The sequence below is a fragment of the Melopsittacus undulatus genome, chromosome 7 (assembly GCF_012275295.1).
Source record: "Melopsittacus undulatus isolate bMelUnd1 chromosome 7, bMelUnd1.mat.Z, whole genome shotgun sequence".
NCBI lineage: Eukaryota > Metazoa > Chordata > Aves > Psittaciformes > Psittaculidae > Melopsittacus > Melopsittacus undulatus.
Window position 1 is genome coordinate 24989585 of NC_047533.1, and position 27747 is coordinate 25017331.

Sequence of the window (27747 nt, forward strand, 5' to 3'; positions counted from 1 at the left end):
TAGGTAGTTTATAGTAGCTTTGAAACCTACTTGTGTGAACAGTGTTGTATATCTCACTGGTGTCATTAATCAGACAGCTTGAACTTCAGCTGTTAAAGGGGAGAAATATGCAGGAAAGGAAATGACATGATCTAGTTTGATTGTAGTTGCATGTCTTTGCTGAGGAGTGGCTTTGGGACTAGGGAAGTAGTTGTTATTGTTGATCAAAAGTTGTGTAACTCAGGAGCATGTGGTTTACCCCTTTGTATTTAAGGGCTGCCTCTTGCACAAGATCTCTTCTGACTGGTCAAAGGAAGTGCAATGTGCTGAATCACCTCACAGTGCTCTTTAAAAGTTAAGGTTGAATTGCATTGCATGAAAGGTAAGGGATGTGTATTTCAAGATTAGATTGTAATCTTATCTGCAAGTAAGCAGTGGTAGTCTAATTTAAATGTTGTAAATCTTTAAGATGGAAAGCTTAACTAACTAATGTTTTACTAATGAAATGAATAAAGATGTATTTCTTAGGAGGCTGAGAGCTCCAGTAATAAGCAGGTCAAGGGACAAAACTTAGTTATACTACTAAGTTGTTCTGTGATGTTGGGCAAATTGCTTCTCCTTGTTTACCATCTGTGTTTACCATCTGCAAATCAGTTTGAAGGGATCTTCTTCCTCAACCTCTAATCTGAGAGCCATGGTGTTGGAATTGCATCCAGCTCCTGATAGCTGTGGTTAGTGAAGAAAACTCTTTTAGGCTACAGAGCATTAACCAAGGAGCTACCAGTTTGGCCTTCTGGTTTGGCTTTCGGATGATAAACAAATTATAAGGCCAACAATAAAGTGTTCCAAGACCCCTGTAAAATAAAGAACTCAACAGGAATTTGGGATGTGACACTGAAAACTCTTAATGTATCTTCAAAAAGTACAGGATTTGGCAAGTGAAGCACTGATAGTTAATTTTTTATCTGTCGCATAATGAAGAGATGCTAGTAAAGCTGCTACAGGCAGCTTTCTAGACAGGATTTTTCTGGCTTATCAGACATCTACCTGGGTACCTCATGAACAAATTCTAGTAGTATTCAAGCTTTATCTTGACCTCCTTCATATCTGCTGAGCTTTCATTGCAGCTGACCTCAACAAATAGATGAAAACCTGGTCTCAAAATCTCTTGATAAGCTGCAGAGGACAAGAAAGAAATTGTATCTCTCTCAGGTTTCTGAAGATTAAATAATTAATTGCCTTTGGTCTGGTTTACCTGATTTATCTGTTGAAATTTTAGGGAAGAGCTAAACTTGCCTCAGTTTATCTCCATAGGACAGTAGTTGGTGCTAGTGCCATTAACTGGCAGCTGGTATCTAGACAGTTGTGTGGGTGATGTGAGTGTGAAGTGCTCCCTACTTCCACATGGTAGTTTCAGTGTTTTCCTTGCCTGTTGTGTTTTGTGGTGAGGGCTAAAAGCAAGCTCAGGTTCTGAGGGATCCCAGCAGCTAGATGACTAGAAGCTGATGTGAGGAGCAGGGACACAGCCAGTATGCTTTGAATGTCCCAGAAATTTCTCAAGCTACCTTCTGACATTGCAGGTATTTCGAGGAAGGGAAGTAGGATGTCCACCATGCTAGAGTCCATTCCCCAAACAGTCAGACTAACCACACTCAAAATGGTGTTTTATCTGTGTCCAGAGCAGGATTGTTGCTGGAGCAACAAGCTGGAGCCTTTTGTACAATCCTTATGTTTGTGGCCTATACAGCCTGAGAACTCAGGCAGACACCACTGCAGTGGTTATAAATGATTCATTTATGTCTAGCAACTATCCAGGTATCTTAATAAATGAAAGCTAATAAAACTATGTGATGCCCAAAGCTTGAACTGTTGGAATGGACATGTTATGAACCACCAGGCCTGCATGAGTGTGCTAGCCACAGACACCCACAAGCCTTGTACCTGCCTTCCTGGTAGTGCTTTTGCTGTGGCTAGCATCTCAGTCTGGCCTCATGACACTTTTTATGGCTTGATGCACTCAACTCAGGAGCTGAGGAGCATATTTAAACAATGCAGGGTGCCCTGAAGTGGCAAGCTGACAGCTGAGGGTAACACAAGCCCTTCCTTCTTTCTGGATGTTTGAAAGCCCACTTGTGTAGTTGCTCTGATACCCAGCTGTGCTGAGGGGCCAGTGACTATGACTTGTGTTTGTCTGAAATGAGTTCATGGCTTTTTAGCATAGCTCTCTGACATCAGTCCAGATGGTGATTTCAGTAAGCGACATAATAGCTAGGCAGAGGGAATTCTTGTTCTGTTCTTGCTTTGTGTATTAAATTCTCATATGCAAAGGCTGAGGAGTTTCCTGGCTATGCTTCTGCATGGGTGGGCAAATATGCCGTTCTGGGGTCATGGTGGAAAACTATACGAGGGACGAATACAACACCAATAGCAGGAAATATCACTAGAAATCCCCAATTTCCGCTCCAGCACATTCTGTGTTTTGTGGGGCTTTGTTTTGCTTTGTTTATTTTCTTGTTACATATCTTTAACATTTAAGTTTGACCCAGGTATTACAAGAGGCTAGAGGATTAACGAGGAATAAATTAGATTTGGTGGTTGCAGCGCTAAGGTGTTCCTATTCTATGGCTTCAGGCATTTGAATGAAGGTTGACTGCAAAAGAAAAAGTACATGCTGTCTCCATCCACTCACCCCCTGATTTGAGTAGTTCTGAAACAGCAGATAAAGAAGCTGAAGTTCTGTTTATTTCTAACCATGCAACAATTGCTATTAATAAGTTTAAAAATTACTACATGAATACAAAAATGCGTACATCTTCCTGCAACCTGGCCCCATTGTTACTGCTCTAGTATTCTTGCAAGTGTGTTTTTAAGTGAGCAGTTCTTTTCCATTCTCCTTGACATCCACCTCCCCTTGCCCAGCTCTGCTACTGCAGGATTCCTTCTTTCATGCTGGTCAGTCAGCAGTTAGGGGCGTCTCTGTGTGAATGTGAGATTTGGAAAATCCAAGTTATTTATTTTCTTTGATATGACTATCCAAGTCATATCAAAGGGTTAATAATATATCCAACGTATCTGTAAGCATTTCTGACATGCAGCTGGGATCATATTTTCTCTCCAGCTTTCTCTGGAATCAACCAGTACTAGGATTCCAAGAACCCTGTGAGGTTTTTATCAGTGGTAATGAGATTCTAATGTCAGGAATAGGACTAAACCATAAGGAAGAGTAACAACAGCAGTAACAACTGGGACATGTATCCTGGGCAGAGGATCTTAAATAACAAACTCAAACTGAACTCAGATTTAGATATCAATAGAAATGATTTGGCTTTGCAGTAGAGTCCAACAGTGTCATGATTGCGGGTAATACCTTGGGTACTGTATGTAGAACAGTTTAGCTTTGTGTCTGTTTTATAGATGCATATAAATCAACTTTTAGCAGTAAATGCAGGCATAATAAATCTTTTATTTTTCTGAAGCATGAAAGTTTTAACAAATATTTAGCTGCATACCTTGAGAAGTCATGGCATAAACACACAAAAGAGAAAGAGGAATTACTGTATGTGGATAAAGATGGATGCCACTTGCATGTACAGTTCTGTATACCAGCTTATGAGCATTTTCCCAAACTTTTCTTTGTTTCTTAGCGACACCTATTATGTGTATTAGCACACAGTAGTTTTGTAGCTTAGTTACATATGCAGAAACTCTATGTATTTTTTTAACCAGTATTCTTGGACTCTTTTTGTTATTTTTTGAAAGAGCAGATATGAAGATATTTTACCACTTTTAAGTAATCTTGGTAAAACTGGGCTTGCACAGTGAATTAAGGGCAAAGTCTGATACTTTTTCTCATGTAGGACAGTATCAAGGAAAGGCAGTTCCCTTCAGCTGTGCGTGTTAGGAATATATGCTCTTAAAAACTACAAGTATTTAGGTTTTACTTTTATATAAAAGAAAAAAGCAAGAAGTTACTCATGCACATAGATGAATAGTATTTAAAAAAAATGAAGTGAGGCTATAAATCTGAGTGAGCTGAAAGTGACTGTGATCAAGAATTACTTAATGGATTTATAATTTATTCTGTCATGAGAATCATTTTCTTCTATAAATAAGAAATCTCCTTAGCTGGTGTTCTCCATGTCACTGGTGATGAATGAGCTGCTTTTTCTCAGCGAGCAGAGTTTCTTTGGGCTTGCATCATGGTTCTAGTACATCCGACCAAGCTTTGGGCTGACATGAATGCTGTTTTCAGCAGGGTTGGATATGTGCCAGATCAGTGCAAGTGTAATGCTATGCAATACTAAAACATTGGGCTTCTGAGTTAGTGGTACTGTAACCTATGGAGAACAATTTTCACTGTATATATCATGTTTCAGTTGTTTGGTTGTTTAAAAATCAGGTTTTTATTGCAAATTAATGTCACTTATGTAAAATTGCCATGCCAGTTATGGAGACCTGGCAGGGGAAAGCAAATAGTCATCTTTGTGGATTGTAGGATTTTGCAGATATGTTATTCTGCTTGTCTTCAGTGGCATAGGCCTGGCATCAGTTCAGCACTTGGGTGTGTAGTGCACGGTGCAGAGATTCTTGTCTTGCCAGATAGCTCACTGGAGAAGTTAGTGGATGCCCAGGCCTTATGCTTAATTAAGCTTTTGCTTGAATTTCCTGTTCCTGGAAACTAAGAAGGTATTTGCGTCTCATAGACATACTTGAAGTTTTGAATGTGACCCATGCCTTGAGGTGAGAAGGGATTGGTGTTCTGTGTTTTTCAGGCTCTGCATTGTAAGCCCAAAACATTATCAGCATCATGGATTTGGCATGTCTCCAGTTTAGAGGAACGGGCCCCAAGGCTCATTAAGCATTAAGATTTAGGTTCATGTGAGGACATTTGAAACAGTTTTATATGAATCCGGAGTTTTTAATCTTTAAGTTTTATTGCCATGTTATAATGAAAAGCTAAGTATGGTTCAGGTGAAGGGTCAGAGGTGTAACATAAAGTGTAATTCTCAGCTGTGTGCATGAGAAGGTGGAGAATAGCATTGAGGGGCATGCTTGGGTACAGCCAGAATGGCCTGTCTTTGTATTTATGTTAAAATAATATGCATCTCAGCAGACTAAATAGTAGAGTTTTTTTCAGGGCAGCTTGGTTAATTGACAGGGCAAGAAACTGTGGAACACTGACCCATTCAAATGGAGTGCTGCTCAAGTGCAAAGCAAGGTAATCCTGTGAGAGGTTTCCGCTTTCCAAGAATGGATGTTATACTGGCTATGTATTTTGGACAATTATCCATGGCCACTGCTACTCAGTGTAAAACTGTGTGTGAATTGCAAATCCATAGGTGCATAGGATGCTCTCTGCGTCTGTTGTTACAGTGGTAGGTTCTGTATCAATAGCTTCAAAGCTATTTATACACAGTCTTCCTGGTTGCCTTTCTTAAGCTGTTCTGCAAGGCCTCTGTGTTCTTCATATTTTTAGTCTTTGGCAGAGCAAGACCCATGCTGTTCTGTGTTTGGCATACTTGTTTTTTCAGTGCTGCTTATTTGCATAGCTCTTCATTCACCTTTTACTCATAAGCCCTTTGTAGGACACAGTTCTGTCCTCCTTGTTAGAAAAGCACCTTGTTCATCTGATCCTAAATAAGTAATGTCAGGGGCATCATTATCAAGCCCTGAAGAATGTTTTCCCAAAAATGTTTTTGTGATCTCTGTATTTTGAAAATTCTTTACCACTTCCTTTGCAACAAAATATTTTGAATTTTCAGTGCCTGCTGTTTCAATGTGATTTGTTCATCTTTAAGACTAATAGTGGATTTTTCTCTCCTTTGCAATATTTGGGGGCATTTTGGAGCTGCCATCAGAGCATGACTTTAAAATGCGTGGATGCTGGAGCTGTCTGGGCTAATAATTATCAAGTGCTGAAAGGCTGTTTGTAAGAATGGGAATCTGTAGAGCTTAATTTAAAAAGAGAAATGTCTCCATTAAGGTTTACTGTGGATAGAATTTCCTGAACTCTCAAATATGAAATGCCCTTTTACTTTAAGATCGGGTCATTAGTCAGCTTTTCTTTTTAGGAATATGATCTGTTATTTGAGCAAAGAACTCTGTTGGACACCCATCCCTCCAGCCTGGATTGAGCTGTGAGAACACATCACTTCACCCTTTCTTTTTTTTCCATTTTTGAAGCTTATTTTCTGAAAGCACTTCTCTTCCATTTCCTCTTAGAAACAAGGGCTTTCTGGAGCTGGGGTTTAGCAGCCCTACTAGGAGTATTTTCTTAACTGACGCTTTCTTGCAAGAATTTTGTGGGCAGTTGTCTTGGTGCTTTTCATTAGATCTTTTATCAGCTGTTGCCTGAAACGCCTTCTTTTCCTGGCAAAAGTTTTTCAAATTCTTAACTGGTGATAAATAACCCCAGGAAGGTCTAATAAGTTAGTCACACAGCACTAGTACTGACTTCAGCTTGTCTGCCCTGCTGTGGAGATAGCTTATCTCTTTGAATGCCAAGCCTTGGGGACAGCACCAAATAGATCGCTTGATTCTTCCCATACCTACCAGAGCTAGTTTTTATCGGGGGAAGGAAATGACCTAGCTTCTCTCTGTGAGTGGGGATGGAGCAGCTTTTCACTTGCATTTTGTCCTGCTGTTTCCATGAGGTAAGGCATCTGTAAGGTTTTAGCTTATATGCAGTGTCTTACTGTGCTTCATTTAACACCTAATTACAGAAGAATCCAAGCCAGCACCTGGTGCAGGGGAAAAGCAGGATGATTGTGTAGATGTTGGACTGAAGTTGACAGGAGGACTTTTGGAAGTGAAGAACAGAATGTTGTCCTGAGTTAGGACAGGTGCATACATACTAGGGGTGGTGAGCAGAAATCTCAGCAGAGAGTGTTTAAAGGGTCTAGAGAATAGTTCAGGTCTTGTACAGAGACTCAGGTGTTATGGATGGAGCCTGAAGAGGCTTTATTTTTTCTTGGCTTGAATTACTGTCTTTTGGGTGTTCGATATTGTTGATTTGTTGTTTGTATATTTTTTCCTTCATCATATTTGGTTTAAGTTCCTCTGAGAACTATTTTATCTGTATTTCTTTTTGTCATGTCTTTTCTGCTTTTACTCTTAAAAAGTTCCTTGAGATTTCATAATAATTTCTTCTCTCTGGTCATGGCAGTGAAACTCTGGTAATATCAGGTACCCAAAAGGCTCAATAGAAGTATTAGTCTTCATACTTTTGTTCTTTTTTCCTCCCGGTGTCATTTTACTTCTCATGTAAGTAACTTAATACTCCAGAATGATTTTTGTGAGAAGCAAGTTGGCTGAAGGCTAAAGTTTCCCCAGTTCCTCCCTAAGTTTGTTTTGCCAGTCATCTCTAAAATGTCTGCTGGTCACCAAACCTCAGCTACCAAAAAAAAAATCAAGCCTGAAGAATGTTCCTATCTCTCCTTTTGAAAATGGTATAGAAAGGCATTGTTTTATGGTTTATTTCAACCAAAATTTTCTTATCTTGTGGAATGAGACCTTAAATTAGCAGTATCTTACTGAAGGGGATGGAAAAAGGATAAAACAATGGAAGATTTAACATCATACCGTCTTGCTATCTCTCAGGGCTGCTTGGTTGGACTTGTTCCATTGCCATCTGTTTTCCTAGACGCAGAAGTATGAGAAATAGTACCCCACAAAATTTCCAACCAAACAAAAAGCCCCAACAAAACCAACATTTCTGTTGCAACTTTGACAGTTCCACACTCTGACCATTTATACAGTAGCTCACCAACCTTGGCGTAGCAGAATGTGGTACATAGTGATGCAAAGGTTTTGGTTTTTGGAAGATGCACATCTGCTTGAGGATTTTCTATGTTTGAACAACACAAATGTAAGAAAAAAAATATAGCTAAATTCGTGCTTGGGAAAATCTGGGCTTGCAACTGGTGGGTACTCAGTTCAACTCAGGACCTGCTGTGCTTCAGCCCTCTGTCTGAACCTGCCAGCTGGGACCTTAGTTCCTTCCTTAGACTGATCAGTATTGCTAAGCTGGCCCGACAGATCAGATAGAGGATCTTAATGTGCCATCAACTAGGTATGTTTTTTGAGCAAGTGCCGTCAAGTGTCTTCTTGCTCCAAGAATGGTGGTGAAAATAACTTGTCTAAAGTGATTTGGGGATGGGACCTCAGTTGTATGTTGTAGCAAGGCTGCTCTCTTTGACCAGGTACCAAGGTGGTATGATTAACTTGTAAATGTTGTGAAAATAAAGCACTGAACAATGTGTGTGTTTCAGCTGATGAAGAAGCTGATGGGTTCTCTGTTGCTCCTCTAATACTTGTCCTGCCATTGTGTTTTTCGTACCTTTCTCAGGGATGGCTGCAATACAAATATATTTTTAAATATATTTTTAAAGATTTAATTTAATGTCCTAGAATGATCCATTCAGCAAGATTTCTGATGGTTTAAGTTATCAGTTGTCAACCTGAGACATGGCTGGGGCTGGGTAGGATTGACAGAGCAAGAAAGCGTGGACCTGGAGTTGTAGGGGAGTGCCACAGGAAGGTGTGGGATAGTGTTTTCTTCCATGCAGGCATTTGCCCCTGGGCCGTAGCACCAGGTCCTGGTGTAAAATGGCAGGGGTTTTGTTTGCCCATATTTCAACAAAAATCTGTTAGAGCTCACAAAACTTTACATATCAAGATAGATGCTCTATATGAGTCTAAATCAGCATAGACAATTTTGTTGTGTGTGTACTGACCTACGTAGGAAGTGGTGCATTCAGTTGCTTTTCTGAGAAGCAGGAAGGGATAGTAATTGTGTGAGTGAAGGTGACCATTGAGACACTCTGCATAAACAGTGTGGGTTCTCAGCCAGGTTGGTGGCAGAGCAAGCTTAAGCCACTCAGTAGTTTGGCATTTGGGCTGCTGCTGTAGATCAGGCAATATATCAGAAGCAGCCAGCCTGCTCTGGAAGAAAACTCTCTTTGGCACGTTCTGCAGTGAGCAAGTCCTGGGGGTTTTGGTGCCAGACTGTTTGGAGATGTTTCCAACAGGAGGTAAACATTTTAATAATAGAGGCCTTTCTTCCTCAGGCTTTTCCATCTTGCCCCATCCCATTTCCTCCCTCTTCAGACTCCAACTGGTAATCTAAAATGTTGTTTATTCCCTGCTCCTTTCCTTCCTCTCATTTTATCCTTTTCCCATATTTCACAGGGAAGCCTGTACAAGGTATTTTGAAGATTTATTTAGAATGAGCTTTGGCATTTGAGGTTTCCATTAAGACCTCTTTATTTTACTTCTGTTATTGTGTGTGGCTTTTGATCTTCACCTGCAATATTGGTTGAGGTGACTGATATATTACCCATTTGAGTAATAAGGAAAATGGGATGCTTAGCATATAAATCTGTTTTTTTCCTGAAAAGAATAAGCATATAGATGATTGAAATCAAAGCAGAGCTACAGTATTTGGTAAGAAGTGCTCTGACAAAAAAAAAAAAAAAAAAGAAACAAAAAACCCACAAAAAATACAACAAAAAATGCCAAAAAAAAACCCCAGAAATCTTAAGTTGCCTGTTGCAGTGGCTAAGTGGAAAAGAATAGCTCTAAAAGGCTGTTACTGTGCAAGGATAGAAGGTTAGTGCATTTTGGGGGAAAAGAAGTAATATTTGTTTTCCAGCTGTGAAATAAAATTGCAGGTTTTTTTCTTGCCATTCTGTGCAAAAAGTGAATTGCTTGTGTATAATAGTATATTCTTTCCTTGTTTGTTTTAAGGACATAATAGTGTTAGATTCTACCATAAGCAAAGTCAGGACTAGTACAGTGATTCCAGGGTTCCAGAGTTTTTAACTGCAAGAAGATGAAGAAAATACCTGAAACACCAAAACAATGCCATTCCCATTGGGTTTGTTGCTGCTCCCGATTACAGTGGTGTTGAAGATACAGGGACTCTGAGTGTGTAATAACACAATTACAATTCAGGACAAGTTGAACAGAAGCTTTATTAACTATGGTCATGGAGAACACTTAGAATAGCGTCTCTCCTTCTGCTCCCCTGTTCTCTCCAAGGGATTGCAGAAACCCAACCTGTATACTGTTCTGGAGAAAAAAGAAAGACCTGAGGGAAGATTATCATTTCAGTGTTAACAAAGCCAGGTGTCCACCCCTTGGAGGGATGGGCTCCTTAACGAGCTTGCAAAATGCCACAGTCCTAAGAAGGAATCCAGCAGTAAATAGCCTGATATTATGGAGAGATGACTCTTGGTGGCATACCTTATGTTATCTTAGCTCAGAAGTAGGGAGTTAGAAACAATCACAGACTGTTAGCTTTTTAGCTGAAAAGAATATTCTTTTAGGTAGGATAAACCTCTTAGCCAGACCTCTCAAATATTAAATATTAATCATTTTACTACCACAGTAAGCTGCTAGAAGAGTCAGTTCTTGAATGGAGACAGTGTCAGCACAGAGATTGCTCTTTTCCATAGTGGCTATTCTTGTTTCTATAGAGTTTTAAATTATCATAGACATCTTTATTTCCCTTCTAAGATCTTGAATTTGAAGTGAGAATCTTGACCTGAAGACTTCCTTCCCAATGGATGGGACTGGTTGAATTTTCCTTTGGATAAAAAGCATAAGGATTTTCTTTTGGGGAAAAGGTGGTAAAGAAACAGTGTTTGTTGCAACAGGATTTTATAATTAAAATTTCCTTCTTTTAGGGGTTTAGTAGTTTTCTGGAATATTCTAACAATGGGCAATGTCAGCACTTCTCATAACATGTTCATAGATGGTGAGGAACTGTGTTTAGGGGAGTTGCTGTCACTGGCTTAATGATGTTTTTCATGATGAGGTGTTTTTTTTGGGCTGCCTTCTTATTTGTGTTCTTACACTTGTATTTTATGGAGACCTCTGTTCTCAACAACATATGCAAGGATGGCATTTAATTTGAAGTACAGTTGCAGAAAAATAGACAACCCACCCATAAAATATGTCTTTTCTCACTTGCCTGCAGTGCAGAAACTGCAGGAATGCTCTTCTCAAGATACAAACTGTTGTGATACCCAGATGCCTTCTGGGTGTCTGCATTCAGGCCCTTACAGGCATGACCTGCCTCTAGGCAGTGGAGTCAGACTGATGTGTCAATTCGCCCAGAGCCTGTCAAGACTGATGTGATTTAGATCACTTTAGGATAGAAAACAAATATTGCTGAGGCACTGTCCTGTGAGTATTTTTCCTCCCAGTCTTTCTTAATTTCAGTAGTAGAACTTGGGCTCACACGTGTTTTCAGGAGGGAAGAAAGGGGAGAGTCTTCCTTTCCAGCCATATTGGAATCCTTATGTGCTGGGACAAATGTTTGATAATTTGGATTTTGTGACTTGCCACTCATCAATACTCCTTTCTTGTAACAGGTTGCTGAATGCAATAAAGCCGGGATTGGTAAAAAAGATCAATAGACTACCGACCCCCATTGCAGGTTTGGTAAGTATATAAAATGAAAAATCTTCCAGTGCTTCTTTTGCACCTTGATTTTATTGATTGTGTAATTCAGATAGCAATTATTTTTGTAATTTGGATTCTTCTAACCTGCTAAACTCAGCCCCTCAGAAATCTCTGTGTAGTCACCTTAAAACTTGACGGTCTTTTTTTCAGAAGAGGGCAGTGTTCAAGAGGCAGAGTATTTTTTGAGGTTTTCCTGGTTATATGTCATCTCCCAGTTGTGGTGATAGCTTTAGAAACACTGGAAAGTGTGTTAGAAGCCATCACCACAAAAAGATATTTTTCTGGAAAGAAAACTTCTTGTATATTTTGTCTCATTTTCTCTTTCCCCAAAATACCACAGTCTGCAGATAACATTCATTACAGGACTGTCTAGGGAACTGGTTTATGTTGACTTTAAGGGCAGAGTAAAAGTTGGCTAAAATCTGTTATAAGCAAGGAAGACCACAGAGGACGTGCTGACAGCCCGTGGGCTCTCAGTGGCGCCGGGTGCTCAAGAGGTCACCTCAAAGGGTAGCACAGTCCTGTGCCTGCAGCTGGGAGGAAGGTGGGGGTGTCAGCAGGCGTTTGGTCTAACAGGGTTAGCCATATAGAAATATGGCTGCATTGATTTTCCCTTGTGATGTGGCTGGGAATAAAAGTACCCTTGAGCATGTGGAAGGTGGCCATTCTCAATTTAGACTAATGATATACTCACATACATGGCTCCTTCCTGTTTGGGCATTACTAACATTGTAGTTTAGTTGTGTAAGATTCAGTGTGTATTACTTGCTGATAGATGAGGTTAATGTTCCTTTATATCAGCCACATTAAAATGTTTCAGTGTATTAGAAACCTTGTTACATTAATTTTTTGTTTCTCTAATGTTATTACATAGCTTTTAAGGCTATTCAACCCTGTAGATTGACAGGCATATTTCTGCCTGAATTCTACCTAGTATTAGGATTTAAGTTGTGATCCTCACCATCCTTTCTCTGAAGTTTCTTAATGTGCCTTTGTTTTGCCTCTAAAACCCATCGAGTTTTATTCCTACACAGTCTTATTTGAAATGAATATTCGACATAAACAGCTGCAAAAGATACCAGTAGTGCAGTTTTCTTTTCCTTGGCTCCCTTTCAGGAAAGACTCAGTTTTTGTTATGACTGTTTAAAGAGGATGATATTCAATTACATTGTTTTTTTTCCTATTCATATGTAAAATCCCAAAGGTAAGGTGGTTGTAGTAGGAAGGACATAGAAAAAGTCACGATGTGTTTGCAGTTTTCTCATTCCTTGAGATAAATGCCTCTTGCAAGATGTGTATTTTCAAAGCATTATCAAAAAGAACCCAACTGGTTTTCAGGCTGTTAATGACACAGTAGATCTTTTTTTGTGTTGGACAGTGACATTTTTACCTCTGTACCTGTGTCCTCTACTTACCTTTAGTAATTCCTTTGCTAAATAACAGAAGTTCACTGGTGCTTCTGGCTTCTTGTCATTACCAGTGGGTGTTTTTAACTGTTCTGTGAATAAATGGCTCCTAGCAAATCAAGCCATCCAAATATCCCATTGCTTTTGAAGGTGTCTAGTTCCATACCTGCTGACCTTGTTGCCAATTTTTACTTACCATGGTGAATGGCTGTTTTAAGGATTGCGTGTGAATTTAAATAATCAAGTATGCTAGTCTGTTAATGTATATTTATGGTGAACTATTTTAAAGTACAGACATCAGCAGTATGTTTGAGTACAGTGTGTATCTTTCCTTTTTAACTCTTGCCTGTACTTTCTCTATGTGTCTAAAACTACAATATTGATGCTGTAGTCCAGAAGCAGTTACACCTCCTAGTTAGTTGACCACATATGAGGAACGTTCTTTCATTTATTGTGAGTTTTTCTTTATTATCTTAGCCTTGGTTGGCTTGCATAGTATATAGTTACTTCTTTCCAGTTATTTCACCCCAGTGAGTATGATTTCCTCTAGTAGACATAGAAATACTGTGAAAGCTTCAGTACCTTTTCTGCCTTGTGTGAGATACATGCTTTTGAACTCCTAGATACTGCTTCTGCCTAGAAATGTAACTTAGTTATTCAAGTAGAATTTATTAATTTATTTATTCATTTGCTGCTAGAATATGTATTTAGTTCACTAGCAGAGACAATGGGTAGGTTTTCTTTTTTTTTACAGGGTTGGAGCTAAAACTTATGAGTGATTGTGAAGTACTCAAAGTGCCTTTTGTTTTATATTAAACCTCTAGAGACAAAAACAGTCATACATTATCTAGCTCCACAAAATGTCTACTTGAGTGTAATTCTCCAGATGATACCCTACTTTTCTCCTTTGTTATTGTAAGGACAAATAAAGTATGCTATATTCAAGGAAAGTAGCAGTAAACTTGAAGCCCGTATTGGAGGCATGCTGAGATGTTTAGCTAAGTGTTATCAGGTGTAAAAATTTTTTGCCTATATTTCACGTTTGAGTGACTTCTCATAACACTGCTGTGAAGCATTATGTATAACTGGCCTAGTGCTGACAGATTGAATTCTGCAAACTTCTCCTAGTCTTTAAAGCTAAACGAATCTGCAGTTATTGTGAAATGCTTACCAGTCACTTCCTCATGTGGTTTGAGAGGGAGCAGGTTATTTACAGACCTTTTTTCTACCAGAACACCAATCATGTAAGCAAAACTTACTGGTTTTAGTCTTGTAGTGGTAAAGTAAGGACTGGAGGATCTGCAAACCACTGTACTGAGCACACGCCATATAAATGCACAAAGATGATCTTTGTCTAGTTGCAAGTCGAAGTCAGGATGTGGACTGTATGCAGCATTACATATAGAATTACATATGTTCAGCTTTGCAGGCTTGTTTGTAATTTGCTTTGATCTCCAGAAGTGCTGACTGATGTTTTTATCACAGCAGAAATGATACATTGCTTTAATGAAATAAAAGGTAGGACCAACGGTTTGGTATTCAGACTTACAGCGAGTATTAAATTTGATGAAATGCTTTCTCATTCCTGCTCAGTATTCACTAATCCAGAAAGCTAGTGCTCCCACCAAAAAGCAAATTCACAAAACCCCCAAAGAACATATTAAACCTAGGTAGGAGTAACAGGCTTTGCTGAAAGAGCTGTGTTGCCAGAAGTTTTCTCATGTGAGAAACTGATACTGAACATCTTTATTTTAAGACTGTCAGCTTTCCAGAAGCATCATTTCATGTATTTCATTGTGCAAGGCTGGAAAAGTATTTTGGCTGAGTTATTAAATTAAAAGACCATCTGAAGCTGCAGAAGTTTTACAACAATGGATTGTTAGAGTACAAGGAATATAATTAACGTATAAGTGATTTTTACAAAACAAACATTTTTTTTTAGTGACTTGCTGTTGGTTTCTTCCATTTTGTATGACATTCATAGTGGGCAGAACTAATTCATTAGGTTTCTACTAATTACATTTTTATACAGCTATGCCTTATATATATAATTCTATAGAAATAGGAGATTTCCAGCATCATTGTGGGTAAGCTTTGCTCTATAATGCTAACCACTGTATGTTGACTATCTTTTTTCCTCATAAAAAAATATTCTAGTTTTTGTTTCCTGTCCCTGAATAAAGCCACTCTGTGAGAAAAGAAAAGGTTCTGCCTTATCTTTTGTTTGACAGGGTTTAGGAGAGTTTATAGCATTACTTCAGTTCCTTGAACAATCCCCACAGGAGCTCAGACACTTACTTCAGAGGCTGTGTGAAAGAATCTCACATATAATAGTAGGAAGTAGTCAAGACAAAGTTGGAGGCCTGAACTTTAGCTTGGATCTTGGCTCGTGTTTCAGCACTACTGAATAAAAATCTGTTTACTGTGACATCCAGTTTTCACCTTCTGTACGGTACTCAACTTTATGACACTGGTATGATTTAGCAATGGAAAAAAATAGCCCTGCAAAAGTCACCTGGTTTCATGGTTGTTGCACCAGGATGAACAGAACCGTAGCATGCTGTTTAAAAAAGTTTGTTCCTTTGAAAACAAGGTGGGTTTTTTTCCGTGATTATTTTCCTAGGAAGTTTCTCTTGGCAAAGTGTTCCCTGGGAACTTGCTATGAACATTATTAAGAAAAGCTACCTGTCTGCTGGTGCTGCTGATTTGCTTGTATGTTGTACCGCTGCATAAATTCAAGTATTTTTTTGACAGTGCAGTATCCCAAAGAAATTTCAGCATCATATTAGCTTTCAGAACTTGTGCTTCTAATTAGGTTCAGCAAGGGAGATCTTTTCCTTCCTGCAGATATGAACCTGAAAATAAAATTACAAGACCCAAACATAGCAGTATATTTCACAGAATTAAAAATAATTAGAGAAGATATTAATTTAACTGATTAAATTAACTGATGTGCATTATTTTTATCACTCTTTCCACTCATATGCCAGTTGTTACTTTTTTTTTTCCTTAAAAAATTATCTTGGCATTATTCCATTTTATTTTTCACTCTCCCTTTAATTCATTGTAGTACTTTCTGGAAAGAGCCTGCTCCTACTGTAATAACTAGATTCATAATATGATAATTTCTGTTTAATTATTTTGTACTTCTTGCAGCTGGACAAGTTCATTTGCCAGGACAATTGTAACTATAAAAAAAGTCTTGTGTAAGTTGTGGCATGTGTGAAGTAATTGAAAGCAAAACCTCCTAACTGTCTAAAACCGGTAAGTTCTTAGCACTCACATCCGAAAAGCATTTTTCTGAATGCTGACGGAAAGCAAAGTGTCACAGCAAAATGCTGTGCAAACCGTTCTGCCATGGTTTCTGTGGGTCTTCCTAGCTGAATGGTAATTGGCTTCTCTACATCTGTGCCTGCCTTTGGTTCTGATATCCAATACTGAATTAAAATGATGCTTAGGGTCTGGCCAGTGGTTCAGAACAGCACTGTGTACTTTGACTCATCACATACTGTATCTGTTTGCTAAAACAATGATATCCTTAGAAGAAAATGGTTTATATCATTATGTCCTTGTATGTTTGGGTTTTTTACCCCCCAAGCTTTCTAGACTCTGCCTTCAAATTCATTCTTTGTTTACATTTCCTTGCCTATTTCTTCTGGTGTCACCTGAGATGGATAGAGATATCTTATAAAATTCCTGTTTAGTGAATTTGGCTGCATGCTATACTCACAAACATTTCTAATTCATGAAGGATACAAAAGTAAACTAGCAGGTGTTTCCTAACCAGGCTGTTTGTATACAGAGTCTGTGTGGAGCAATCTACAGAGATGCTGTAGTTAATTCATCACTGAAAAGGAAAACAGACATCAGTTCAAATTTGGTAGGAAACATAGAGAAAGCAGCATTGGTGAGGCAAAATGAGATGCAAACCAATCAAAACTGAAACTTTACGTTGAAATTCATCCGGAATTGAAGTTTTTTATTGCTTCCAATTAACCATGTTAGTGCTGTCCAGAATGAATTGCTCTCCTCCCATTTAGAGGAAAAGCTAGTGAGTCAAATGCAAAATACAATGCTGGCATCTCATTTAGCATTGTATTGGTTGAAATGGATGTGCTTGCTCTGGTGTTTGGTTTCGCTCCAAAACTCTCATACTTTTCATGCTGGAAATTAATCATCAACGTGACAGTAACGTGCTGGAGATGTGCTGCACTTGGGTTCAGCCTCTGTTGCCCAGTCTTCACAGTCTGAACTTTAACCTGATGCATGGATGTAAGAGAGACTGGGATAATAGGAAACAAAAAAAAAAAACATGACCTATCAAGGAAAACAAACCAAACAGACAAATAAAACCCAAAGGGAGGTAAGTGACCTCACCTTATTTGCTTTTGATTTTCTGAGCTGCATTTAGCTATAATGCATCCCCTCAGAGAAGTGAGTTCAGCCAGCTCATAGTAGTCTTTGTGTTCATCATAGCACTCTGATTCGTGAGCTATTCCAACATCCATGAGTAGTCCCTTCTGTCCTCAGTTACCAGCTGGAGTGTTGTGTTTATGATGTCTGGGGGTGAAACTTGGGAGTGATACCTCTTTGCTTCTGAATTGGCTGTTATTGGTCCCTCCCAGGTTTCTGTGTGCTTCATGCACCCCTGGCCCAATCCAGCACTCAGCATGGGCTTCTGCAGACCAACTTCACTGCTGGCCTTAAAGTCCCTTCTTCTGGATGCTTTTTTGACTGCAGGGCTAACACTGCACCCAAGCTAAGCTGTTTGTTAGCTGGCACCACTGCTCCTCATACTAAGGATACTGTCTCATTCTGCCAGTGTCCAGGAATCTGTTCCTTGTTGAAAGCTGAAGTCTTATTTAGCATCCAGAACACGCAGAACAGTTTCCTGATTGGGTCAGATGGCACCAGCCAATGGTGTAAGGGTTTGCAGGACACACTTGAAGGACAGCTGTGAACCATAGCTGCTGTGGACAAATGCGAACATTGTCGTGTTGTTGAGACCTGTTCCCAGGCTAGACTGGTTAGGATTCAAAAGTGCAGCAGTTTCAGTCAGTTTAAGCTGTGCCCTGAGCCTGCTGAGCTCTGCTGCTGAGAATGTCATGGCTTGGTTTGGTCAAATGCTAATGATATGTGTAAGCTCTTTGTGACAAAGATCATCTGCTAGTCTCTTTTCGTCTAACACCTCACCCCATGAATCCTGCTCCATGGCCAGAACTCCTAGACAGTATGCTAATGCAAATAATAAATAACACCTACAAAAATATCACAGGCATTCCTGTGTCGTTCACAGTCTGGTTTTAAACTGTTCTCCCAACTTGAGTCTTCAATGGCTTTATTCACAATGAATAACTTAAAATGTTAATATGCAAATACAGAGGTAAAGGGAACTTTTTGTGTGTTAAAACCAAGGGAGGATGGTCACTGCACAAGATCTCCTCTTTGAATTTTTTTTCATTTTACATGGACACTGTTTTGTTGCCCAGCCTTTAGAAGGCAAAGCCAACCTCCGTGCTTTAGGAAAAAGTACTTACTTAAACAGTCTCCCTGGTTTGGGGGCTGTCAGGTGACTTCACAAAGATGTTATTTATAGAACCATATAAATAAAGGTTTATGTAAAATTGCTTGCTTTCTTTTTTTATGGACATAGGAGGTTTAATGAAGTGAAGGATTCCAAGGATAACATTTGAAAATCGCAAAAAGAAAGACACTGCTGCTGCTGAAGCCCTAATGCTAGGCAGCTGAAATGTTAACTTGCACTTATCATGTCATTAATCTTTACTGTAAATGACCTGTCTTTCCTCTATCTGGGCAAGGCAACTGGCTTCCAGCAGGAGTTCACTTTTTACCCATGAAAAATGCACGTTGGCCACTGGATTAAGTTTTAGATTTTACTTCAGATCCTAAAGTGTCCTCCTGCAAGTTCAACCGTGACTTGCATCACATTGGTTTGCTGATTCTGGTTGAGTATTTCAGAAATGCAAATTACTTTTGACAAGTAATCTCTAAGTATCTGCAAGTATCAGAAAAAAATAATAGTTCAGCAAACAAAATGCCTATGTAGCTTAGGGCTACACTGAATGAAGAATCCAGTGCCTTTCTTCAGCTGTTGTCTTAGAAATGAAGTGCCTCCTGAGCAGAATGACAAACTCTCAGGACAAACCCCATTGTTGAGGCTTATGCCCAATATGCCCAATAATTGGGCAAATACTACATGCTCTGGAGGCGTGTGCCACCTTCTGGAGTTTTCAGTGGAGGAATTGGATGCCCTGAGTCTGCAGCTGTGTCACTTGAATGTGGCTCTGTTGGAGTTGTACCCAGACAACTGCAATCTGTGGGTAACTTGTTGCAAAATTGATTTGTTTTCCAATGAGGTTATAAAAAGAAACACTGAGATGATGTGCTACATGTGTGTGGGCCAGCACACATAAAATAAGCAGAAATCCAGCTATCCATGCTTTGAGGCTAAAAGAAGTATCAGCTTTTGTCCCTAAGAAAAACTAAACCTGAGGCTGTGGTTGCTTTCAGCTGCTGTGGATTAGACTTACCTACACCTTCTAAAGGCCTCTGTGCAGACACACATAGCATGGGGAATAAACAAGGGAAGTCAGAGACATGCTCACATTTGCAGGGCTATAATATTACTGGCATCACAGAGATGTGGTGGGATGGTTCCTATGACTGGAGTGGTGGAATGGAAGGATATAGGCTCAGTGAAGGATTGGCATGGGAGGTGATGATAGCTTATTGATCAGGATTAAAGGGAGGGAAGAGACAGGTGGCACTGTAATGGGGGTCAGCTACAGGCTGCCTGACCAGAAAGTAGATGAAGCTCTCTAAAGATAGCTAGGAACATCCTTATGTCCACAAGCCTTGGTTTTCATGGAGGACTTCAACCACCCCTATATCTGTTGGAGGGACAACACAGAAGAGCATAAGCAATCCAGTAGGGGCCTGGAATGTGTTGATGACAACTTCTATCTCCAGCTCATTACCCTGGTCTTCAGGAGAAGAGACCTTGACCTCTTCAGGTATCTGCTTGGGATAAAGTCCTGGAGAAAAGAGAAGCCCAAGAAAGCTGGTTAATATTCAGGGCTCACTTTCTCCAAGCTTAGGAGAGGAAGTCAGGTCAAAAAGCCAGGAGGCCTGTGTGGATGAACAAGGAGCTCTTGGACAAACTCCAACACAAAAAGGAAGTGTACAGAGGGTGAAAGCAAGGACAGGTAGCCTTAGAAGAATTCAGAGAAATTGTCCAAGCAGCCAGGGATCAGGTTAGGAAAGCTGAAGCCTCTATAGAATTAAATCTGGCCAGGGACACCAAGGGCAACAAGAAAAGCTTGTATAGGTACACTGGTGACAAAACTAGGGAAAATGTGGGCCTTCTTCAGAAGGAAATGTCCTGGTTGTGCAGGACATGGAGAAGGCTGAGGTATGTAATGACGTTTTTGCCCAAGTCTTCACCAGCAAGCGCTCCAGCCACTTAGTGCTTAGCCACCAGCAAGTGCTTCAGCTTATATAGGTGGATAAGGAATTGGTTGGATGGTCACACACAAAGATTTGCCGTCAACAGCTCATTGTCCAAGTGGAGACCAGTAACAAGTGGTGTCCCTCAGGGATCAGTTTTGGGACTGATCTTGTTCAACATCTTTGTCGCTGACATGGACAGTGGGATTGAGTGTGCCCTCAGCAAGTTTGCCAATGACACTAAGTTACGTGGTTCAGTTGATACACTGGAGGGAAGGAATGCCATCCAGAGGGATCTTGATATGCTTGAGAGGTGGGCCAGTGCCAACCTCATGAAGTTCAACCAAGCCAAGTGCAAGGTCCTGCACCTGGGTCAGAGCAATCCCAAGAGTAAATACAAACTGGAGAGAGACTGGATTCAGCAGCCCCAGGGAGAGGAACCTGGGGGTGTTTGTTGATGAGAAGCTCAACATGACTCAGCATGTGCCGTTACAGCCCAGAAACCAACTGTTTGCTGGGCTGCATCAAAAGGAGTGTGGCCAGCAGGTTGAGGGTGTTGCTTCAGCCCCTCTACTCTGCTCTCATGAGACCCCACCTGGAGCACTGCATTCAGCTCTGGGGCCCCCAGCAAAAGAAGGATGTGGCCTTGTTAGAGCAAGTCCAGAGAAGAGCCATGAAGATAATTAGAGGCTGGAGAACTTCTCCTGTGAAGACAGGCTGAGAGAATTGGGGTTGTTCAGCCTGGAGAAGGGAAGGCTCTAGGAAAGCTTTATAGCAACATTCTGATACCTAAAGGGGCCTACAAGAAGTTTGGAGAGGGACTTTTTACAAGGACATGTAGCAACAGGACCAGGGGGAATAGGTTTAAACTGCAATAGAGTATATTCAAATTGGATAATAGGAAGAAATTCTGCACTATGGGAGTGATAAGGCACTGGAACAGGTTGCCCAGAGTTGTGGATGCCGGTACATGATTCTACTATGTCAGCACTAGCATTATAGTTATCAACTATAGAGTGGTCAGTTGATCAGGTTGAAAAATACCTTTCTCCTTCATCTTGCAGCATGTAGCTGCATGAGCAGGAGTGCAGGCAGGAGGGAAGGAAGAGACTCACCAAGTTGGGGAAGATGTTATTTGATCAGTTTCTGATAAGTAGTTTCAAAACTGCAGCTGGGGAGTTTAAACTTAGATGCAATCCTTAAGTTATTGGCCAGAATTGAAGGACACTGAAACCTGGGAAAATCTCATCCTGAAATCCCCAGCTTAAAGGTTGTCTGTGTCTAAAACTATACTTAGTAGTACTCTCACTCCCTAATTCTGGATAGCCTCTCACAGGTTGGAGTCTGTAGGTCTGTGCTATAAATACCATCTCTGATCCTCAACTGTCTTTGTCAGTGACATGTAGCCTCTGCTGCAGGGAACAGCTAGATGCCAGTATTTATTGGAGAGAGTGAGAGCTAAATTCAGTGTAAATGGGATTGACCAGAGTAAGAATATGTGCTGTTATTTGATGCTACCCTGCATTCTCACAGCATGTGAGAGGGAGGTGCTGCTGCTCATAAAATCCATGTGATATGGTCTAGAGAATGTTGATAACTGGCTAACAGTAGCACTGGAGATGTGAAAAGAAAGGGTGCCTTCCAGTTAATCTGAACAGTCACTGTGATGTGAGCAGGGACAAAAGTTTCCACAGTGTGGTCAGACCAACAGATCTGCCACCTGAAAATGGGTCAGGGAGGCTTAAGCTTCCTTTACCTTCTCTTGTGAAAAGGGAGCAAGCATGAGTTAGCAACAGTCTGTTATGATCCCAGCCCTTGTGCTGAAGATGGGGGCAGATGAATGCTGTCTCTAATCCCCTTCCTGGCTGTGAATCAACTCAGTGAAGTCTGTTGCAGTTTATGTCTGCTAGCAACTGTTCGTACTGTTTCTATGCTGAAAACCTTTCCGGGCAGTGTAAGTGGATTTCTGTCAGATGATGTGCATGTCACTAGCAGGAGCCTGCGTGCTGAATGCAGATGATGGAACGTATCTTGCTCCAAAGATCACATTGCAGTTATCTCCTTGGCTTAAAGCAAACAAGCAAAAAGGCAAACTAGTGGAAAACTAGTGCCTTAAAGATCCGTGTGCAGTTATTTCTTTGGTTTAAGAGCTCAGTAAAATTCTGCAGTCTGGTGCTCTGGTCATGAGTTCATAGAGGCTGAATTATCTGCCACTGAATTCTCCTTGCCTTCTGCATTCCTCAGTGCTCCTGGATTGAAGCCACTTGCTTCCTGCTTGGCATGGTACTTTTCAATTGTAATGTGCTTCCTCTTAAATGTCCAGAGGTCTAATGATACCATTGTAAACCTGTTAAAATTAATGCTGCAGAGGAAGCAGCTTATTTAATTGCTTGTGCAAAAATACTGTGGTAGGCTGAACTATCTGACTGAAGCGTATCAAAGACATTAACTATTAACCTTCTGAAAGCTGAATAGTCTTGTGATACTGTGTGGAAATCTGTCCCACAGCTTAGTAGGAGAATTACACATTCATTTCTGAGCAAGCAATATAAATAATGGTCTGGAAAATTAATATTGCAGTACAGAGGTAATCCTCAGTTATTTCAGGTGGTGTCATTCTGTTAAAGTCTTCACTATTACCATGTCTTTGCTTTTACCGCCTCAACTTCACTTGGGAAGCACTGTTATTTAGCTGGTGAATGTCAGTTTCTGTTTGGGGCAATAATGTGCACTGATTTATTACTGTGCAATGTGTGAAAAGGAGTTTTCTTTTCAGGCTTTTCAATAATGGAAGAGTATTGAACTTGCTAAATGTGTGCATGCATCCAAGTGTGTACTGAGTTCAACTCAGCTTTTTTCAGTCCATTCTGCATGCTCCTTCATCACCTTGGTTTTCTCTTTGAATTGTAGTACTTCTCAAGAACAATTTAGATTAAGCTTGTGTTTCCACATAAGGCTGATGGTAAACATTATGTTTTTCTTCCTTTCCCCTCTCTTTTCCTTTTCAGTCATGATGTTGGTATTATTTGGTTTCCTTTTACTGCAACAGCTAGAGAGATGTTACATGACTTATTGTGTTGTGAAGTCATATTGGTGTGTTGAGAGGCACGCTGGACCAAGTGCCAGATGTGAATCTCACCCTTGCACCTGTTGTGGGGCAACAAACTTCAGGCCTTAAACTGATATCCTGGGCTGCTGGTGCTCTTGCTTCTTGCCTTTTATAACTATTGGGTTCATTGGATGCTGTGTAGCTTGGCTGTGTAACCTAACAAATCCCATGGGTGTTACCAAGCACTCATGGATATTTCTAATACCTTCTCTTAAAGAAAGCTGCCTTGTTGCTGTTGTCCTTTGAATACCATTTCTGCTTTGGCTGGAAGGAGGCTTGCTGTTTTTTCCAAAACCAATCCTAACTTTACCACTTCTGCCTAGCAACAGCATTAGAGATCTTAGAGCTAATGCCTGCCGCTGGCTGAACATGTGAGTTTCCAGTAGAGTTTTGCATCCTGATCTTTGCATTCAACCCCCAGTAATGCAGGTGTAGGGGTTTCTGTGAAGCTGCTTGGTGAGTGCCTTCAGGGAGAAGCTGCAGGCCTGATTGCCGGGTGATGGACATGAGAAGATGGAGCCTAGTAGCCAGAACTGTAAAGCTCAAGTGTCTGTAGGACACAGAGTTACTGTGCAGGCATCAGCTAGTCTTTAGCTAACTATGGGAATGATCCAAGGTCATTCTGGCAACTAGGGAGGGCTGAACTGTGAAGCAGCTCCATTTCCTTGGCCAGCAGTGCGTGGACCAGGAATGCTGGTCAGTGATATTTGGTTTTAACCTTTTTGTCCTTCCTGTCTGCTCCTGTCCCACACATTGAGTAGGACCATGCCATAAACACTCTGTGATTTTTGAGTCTGATTTCCAGATGAAAGTTGACAGACCTGCTAGGTAAATAGTGACATTTATATTCTAATTTCTGGAGTTACAGGGATCAGCTGCAAAGTATTAGCACCGCTGTACAGTATATCCTCTGTTATTTAAAAGTGAGGATGATGAATAGGTTCAGTTATTTGAGGTTTCAAGTAATCTAGGGCAATTTTCAGTGTAATTAATACATGTCAGAGGTTTGACCCTTGTGGAGATAACAAGGAGTTCTGGATATCACTGAGGTGACACTGTAAACAAGCTATGAAAATTTGCTAAAAAACTGCCTGCACAGGACAGTAGCACAAGGTAATAAAATCTCTCAACTTCTGATCTAGAAAAATTATTTATACAGCTTTTACTTGACATATGCAGAAGTAGAAAATTCCCTTTATTTCTGTACAATACTCGGATGTTTTCTTTCATTAAGTTTCTCCTGTTACCCCTAAAGAGGTCAGACAGAAGTTGCTTCTTAAACCATAACAACTGCATGAAAAGCATAACTTGCAACATCCTGAGAGTCCACATGCATCAGACACAGATAGACTGTTTTGCTGTGCTGTTGATTTTTCAAGAAAATACAAGCAAATTAAAAAAACAACTAACCAAACAGAAAGAACACTCAAAAAAACCCCAAACCGAAAACCCTATAGGGTTGACACTATGTACTGGAAACTGTACTTTTTACAAGGACATATATTAATACAACTTTTTACAAGCTTTAAACTGAAAGAAGGTTGATTCAGATTGGACACTGGGGAGAAATTCTTTACTGTGAGGATGGTGAGGCACAGGCTCAGGTTGCCCAGAGAAGTTGTGGCTGCCCCATCCCTGGCAGTGTTCAAGGCCAAGTTGGATGGGGCTCTGAGCAGCATGGTCTAGTGGAAGGTGTCCCTGGCCAGGGAAGGGGGTTGGAACTGGGCGATCTTTAAGGCCCTTTCAACCCAAACCATTCTGTGATTCATAAAAAAATAATGAGCAAATGCAGAAATTGCATCCATCATTGGCAAAACTAGTCGCAAACTGGTAAATCAAATGGATGGTTCCTGGGGAGTGCTGTCAGAGATTTTATAAAAGTCTATATAGAGGCAAAAAGAAGTAAGTAAATAAATAAATGTGCACCAAAAGAACAAGTAAAATTCGTTACAAAAGTCAGTGTTTAGTAACAGACTTATGTAAGAAAGCCACACGGCAAAGTTTGTTATAGGAGGCTGGGGTTTGTTTTGTTCAGTTTTTTTTAAGAAGCAGCCTAGTTTGATCTTCTTTCTTAGTGTGCACGCCTGTATGTTATTTTAACAGTACTGAATAGTGACTGGGTGGAATCTGATACGTCAGTGGACTAGAGTTTTAGACAAGAAAGAAGCAAGGTAATTACATCCTTTCAGAGAAATGTTGCAGTCAAACAAAAATTTGAGTAAGGTATTAGCAGAATTGTATTAGAATGTGTGATACGTTATCTTCAGCAATGTCACACCAGTTTGTCCTTGATCTGTCATTCTGGCTAAAACAACCAAAAGATGAAAAGCCAATCCAATATTATTATTATTTTGAAGGGAGTTTAGGAGCTGTAGATGTGCCTGCCCTCAATTTCTGAGTGTTGCAGATCTTTGAATGATGCAGTTGACAGTGATCAAAACCTGTTTTCCTGCAGAGTGTCAGCTTACTGGTACAGGTCTCCTTTATCGCTCTTATGCTAGACACTATATGGCATCTGAAGTCTCTGCCTTCAGAAGTTTATAATTAAGAAACAACACACAGATGCAGTTAGAAAGAAAACAGAGAAACAAGGTATTTGTTGGCATAGTGTTATCAGCAAAGGTGGGATCTAACTGCTGTTGGCTCTTCAAAGCATAACTTTAATGCAGAATTTTGGGGCAGATAACGAAGTAGTTCGGATGAAATTTGGAGGCTACTCATAAGCATGAGGAATGTGTGTAAGAAGACACAAAATCCTAAATCTGCCTGGAGTCAGCACCCACAGTATTAGATTAAGTTGGCTAGTTCCCGGGGGTGTTTGAGACCTTAAATGCTCTTTAGTCCTTACCCTCTGGTTGATCAGAGATTAATCACTTGCTTTTTTAAATACTGTTACCCAATCTCTTGAGCCATGCAATCCTGATTAAAATTTACTTTCTAAAATATGATCTTAGAGAACTGAAACTTCTTGGATTCCAGACTTCTACACATTTTTTAAGAACTGTGAGTTCTTAGTGTTCTCATACTTGCATAAAAAGTTCTTGCAGATACTTTATCTTCCCATGAATAGTTCACCTTGCTTATTCTATTTTGTTTGGCTGAATTTTGATGAGCAATATTAGAAATCCAGCAGTTAAGCCTGTGTACAAATTATTATGTAAGCAAATTGCAGATTGAGAACTTCAAAGACTGTGGCAGTATTCTCCATCACAGCTTCCAGTATGTTTTATTCTCTTTGTATAAGTGTACAAATATTCTTGTCCTTTATAACTTTACAAGTTGGAGGAATAAAAGAACCAGTCTAAAGTATGAAGACAGGCTGAGAAAGTTGGGGCTGTTCAGCCTGGAGAAGAGAAGGCTGCGTGGAGACCTCATAGCAGCCTTCCAGTATCTGAAGGGGGCCTACAGGGATACTGGTGAGAGACTCTTCAGTGGGGACTGTAGTGATAGGACAAGGGATAACGGGTTGAAACTTAAACAGCAGAGGTTTAGACTGGATATAAGGAAGAAATTCTTTACTGTTAGGGTGGTGAGGTGCTGGAATGGATTGCCCAGGGAGGTAGTGAATGCTCCATCCCTGGCAGTGTTCAAGACCAGTTTGGATGAAGCCTTGGGTGATATGGTTTAGTGTGAGGTATCCCTGCCCATGGCAGGTGGGTTGGAGCTAGATGATCTTGAGGTCCTTTCCAATCCTAACTATTCTATGATTCTATGCTTCTATAAGTGGATGGGAAGTAAATAAGAGGAAAAACAGTCAACTGCTCTATTCAGGATAATGGAAGGTGGAGTTTGGGATATGACAGAGAATGGAAAACCCTGGATAACCTCTGTGTTGTGGGTGTGGGCAACTCACTGGGTTTGGCAGCAGCATCTGGCACCCTGGCTCAGCACAGCCACAGGACAGCTCTTGCAGGATTGCTGCTCAACAGCAGCATCTCTCCTGTTAAGGGACAAGTGGCCCAAAGGCAGGAGATCAGTTTAACAGTGCAGCATAACACATTTAGGGATTTCCAGGTAGGCAAAAAGCTCCAGGAAGCAGGCACTGCTCATGCGCTGCTGACTCCAGGATCTCTGTACTCATATGCAGGGCACAGGGCATACTGAAGCCCCTCTGCAGCTCTGGGCTGACTGGCATGTACACGTACAAAGACCACGTGTGCCCAGGATCTGGTACCTCCTGGGTGATTGGACTCATGTTGCAGTTTGGGCAGTGTTACCATAGCATCTAAGGTGGTTGCACAGCCTTGTATCCCCTATGTTTAGGTGGGGCTACATCTGTTGACCTTGTAAGCCCAAAGTAGCTCTTAGTAGGGTCTC

General features: G+C 40.5%; 1 protein-coding gene across 4 annotated transcripts in view; it reads left to right on the forward strand.

The window, feature by feature from the left end:
• LIMCH1 (LIM and calponin homology domains 1) overlaps positions 1-27747 on the forward strand; it is a 182399-nt gene that overhangs the window by 62752 nt on the left and 91900 nt on the right. For all 4 annotated transcript variants that reach the window (XM_031048955.2, XM_031048952.2, XM_031048954.2 and 1 more), the window contains exon 3: positions 11358-11427. In XM_031048955.2, the coding sequence (XP_030904815.1) occupies positions 11358-11427 (70 nt within the window). The remainder of the gene's footprint in view (positions 1-11357; positions 11428-27747) is intronic.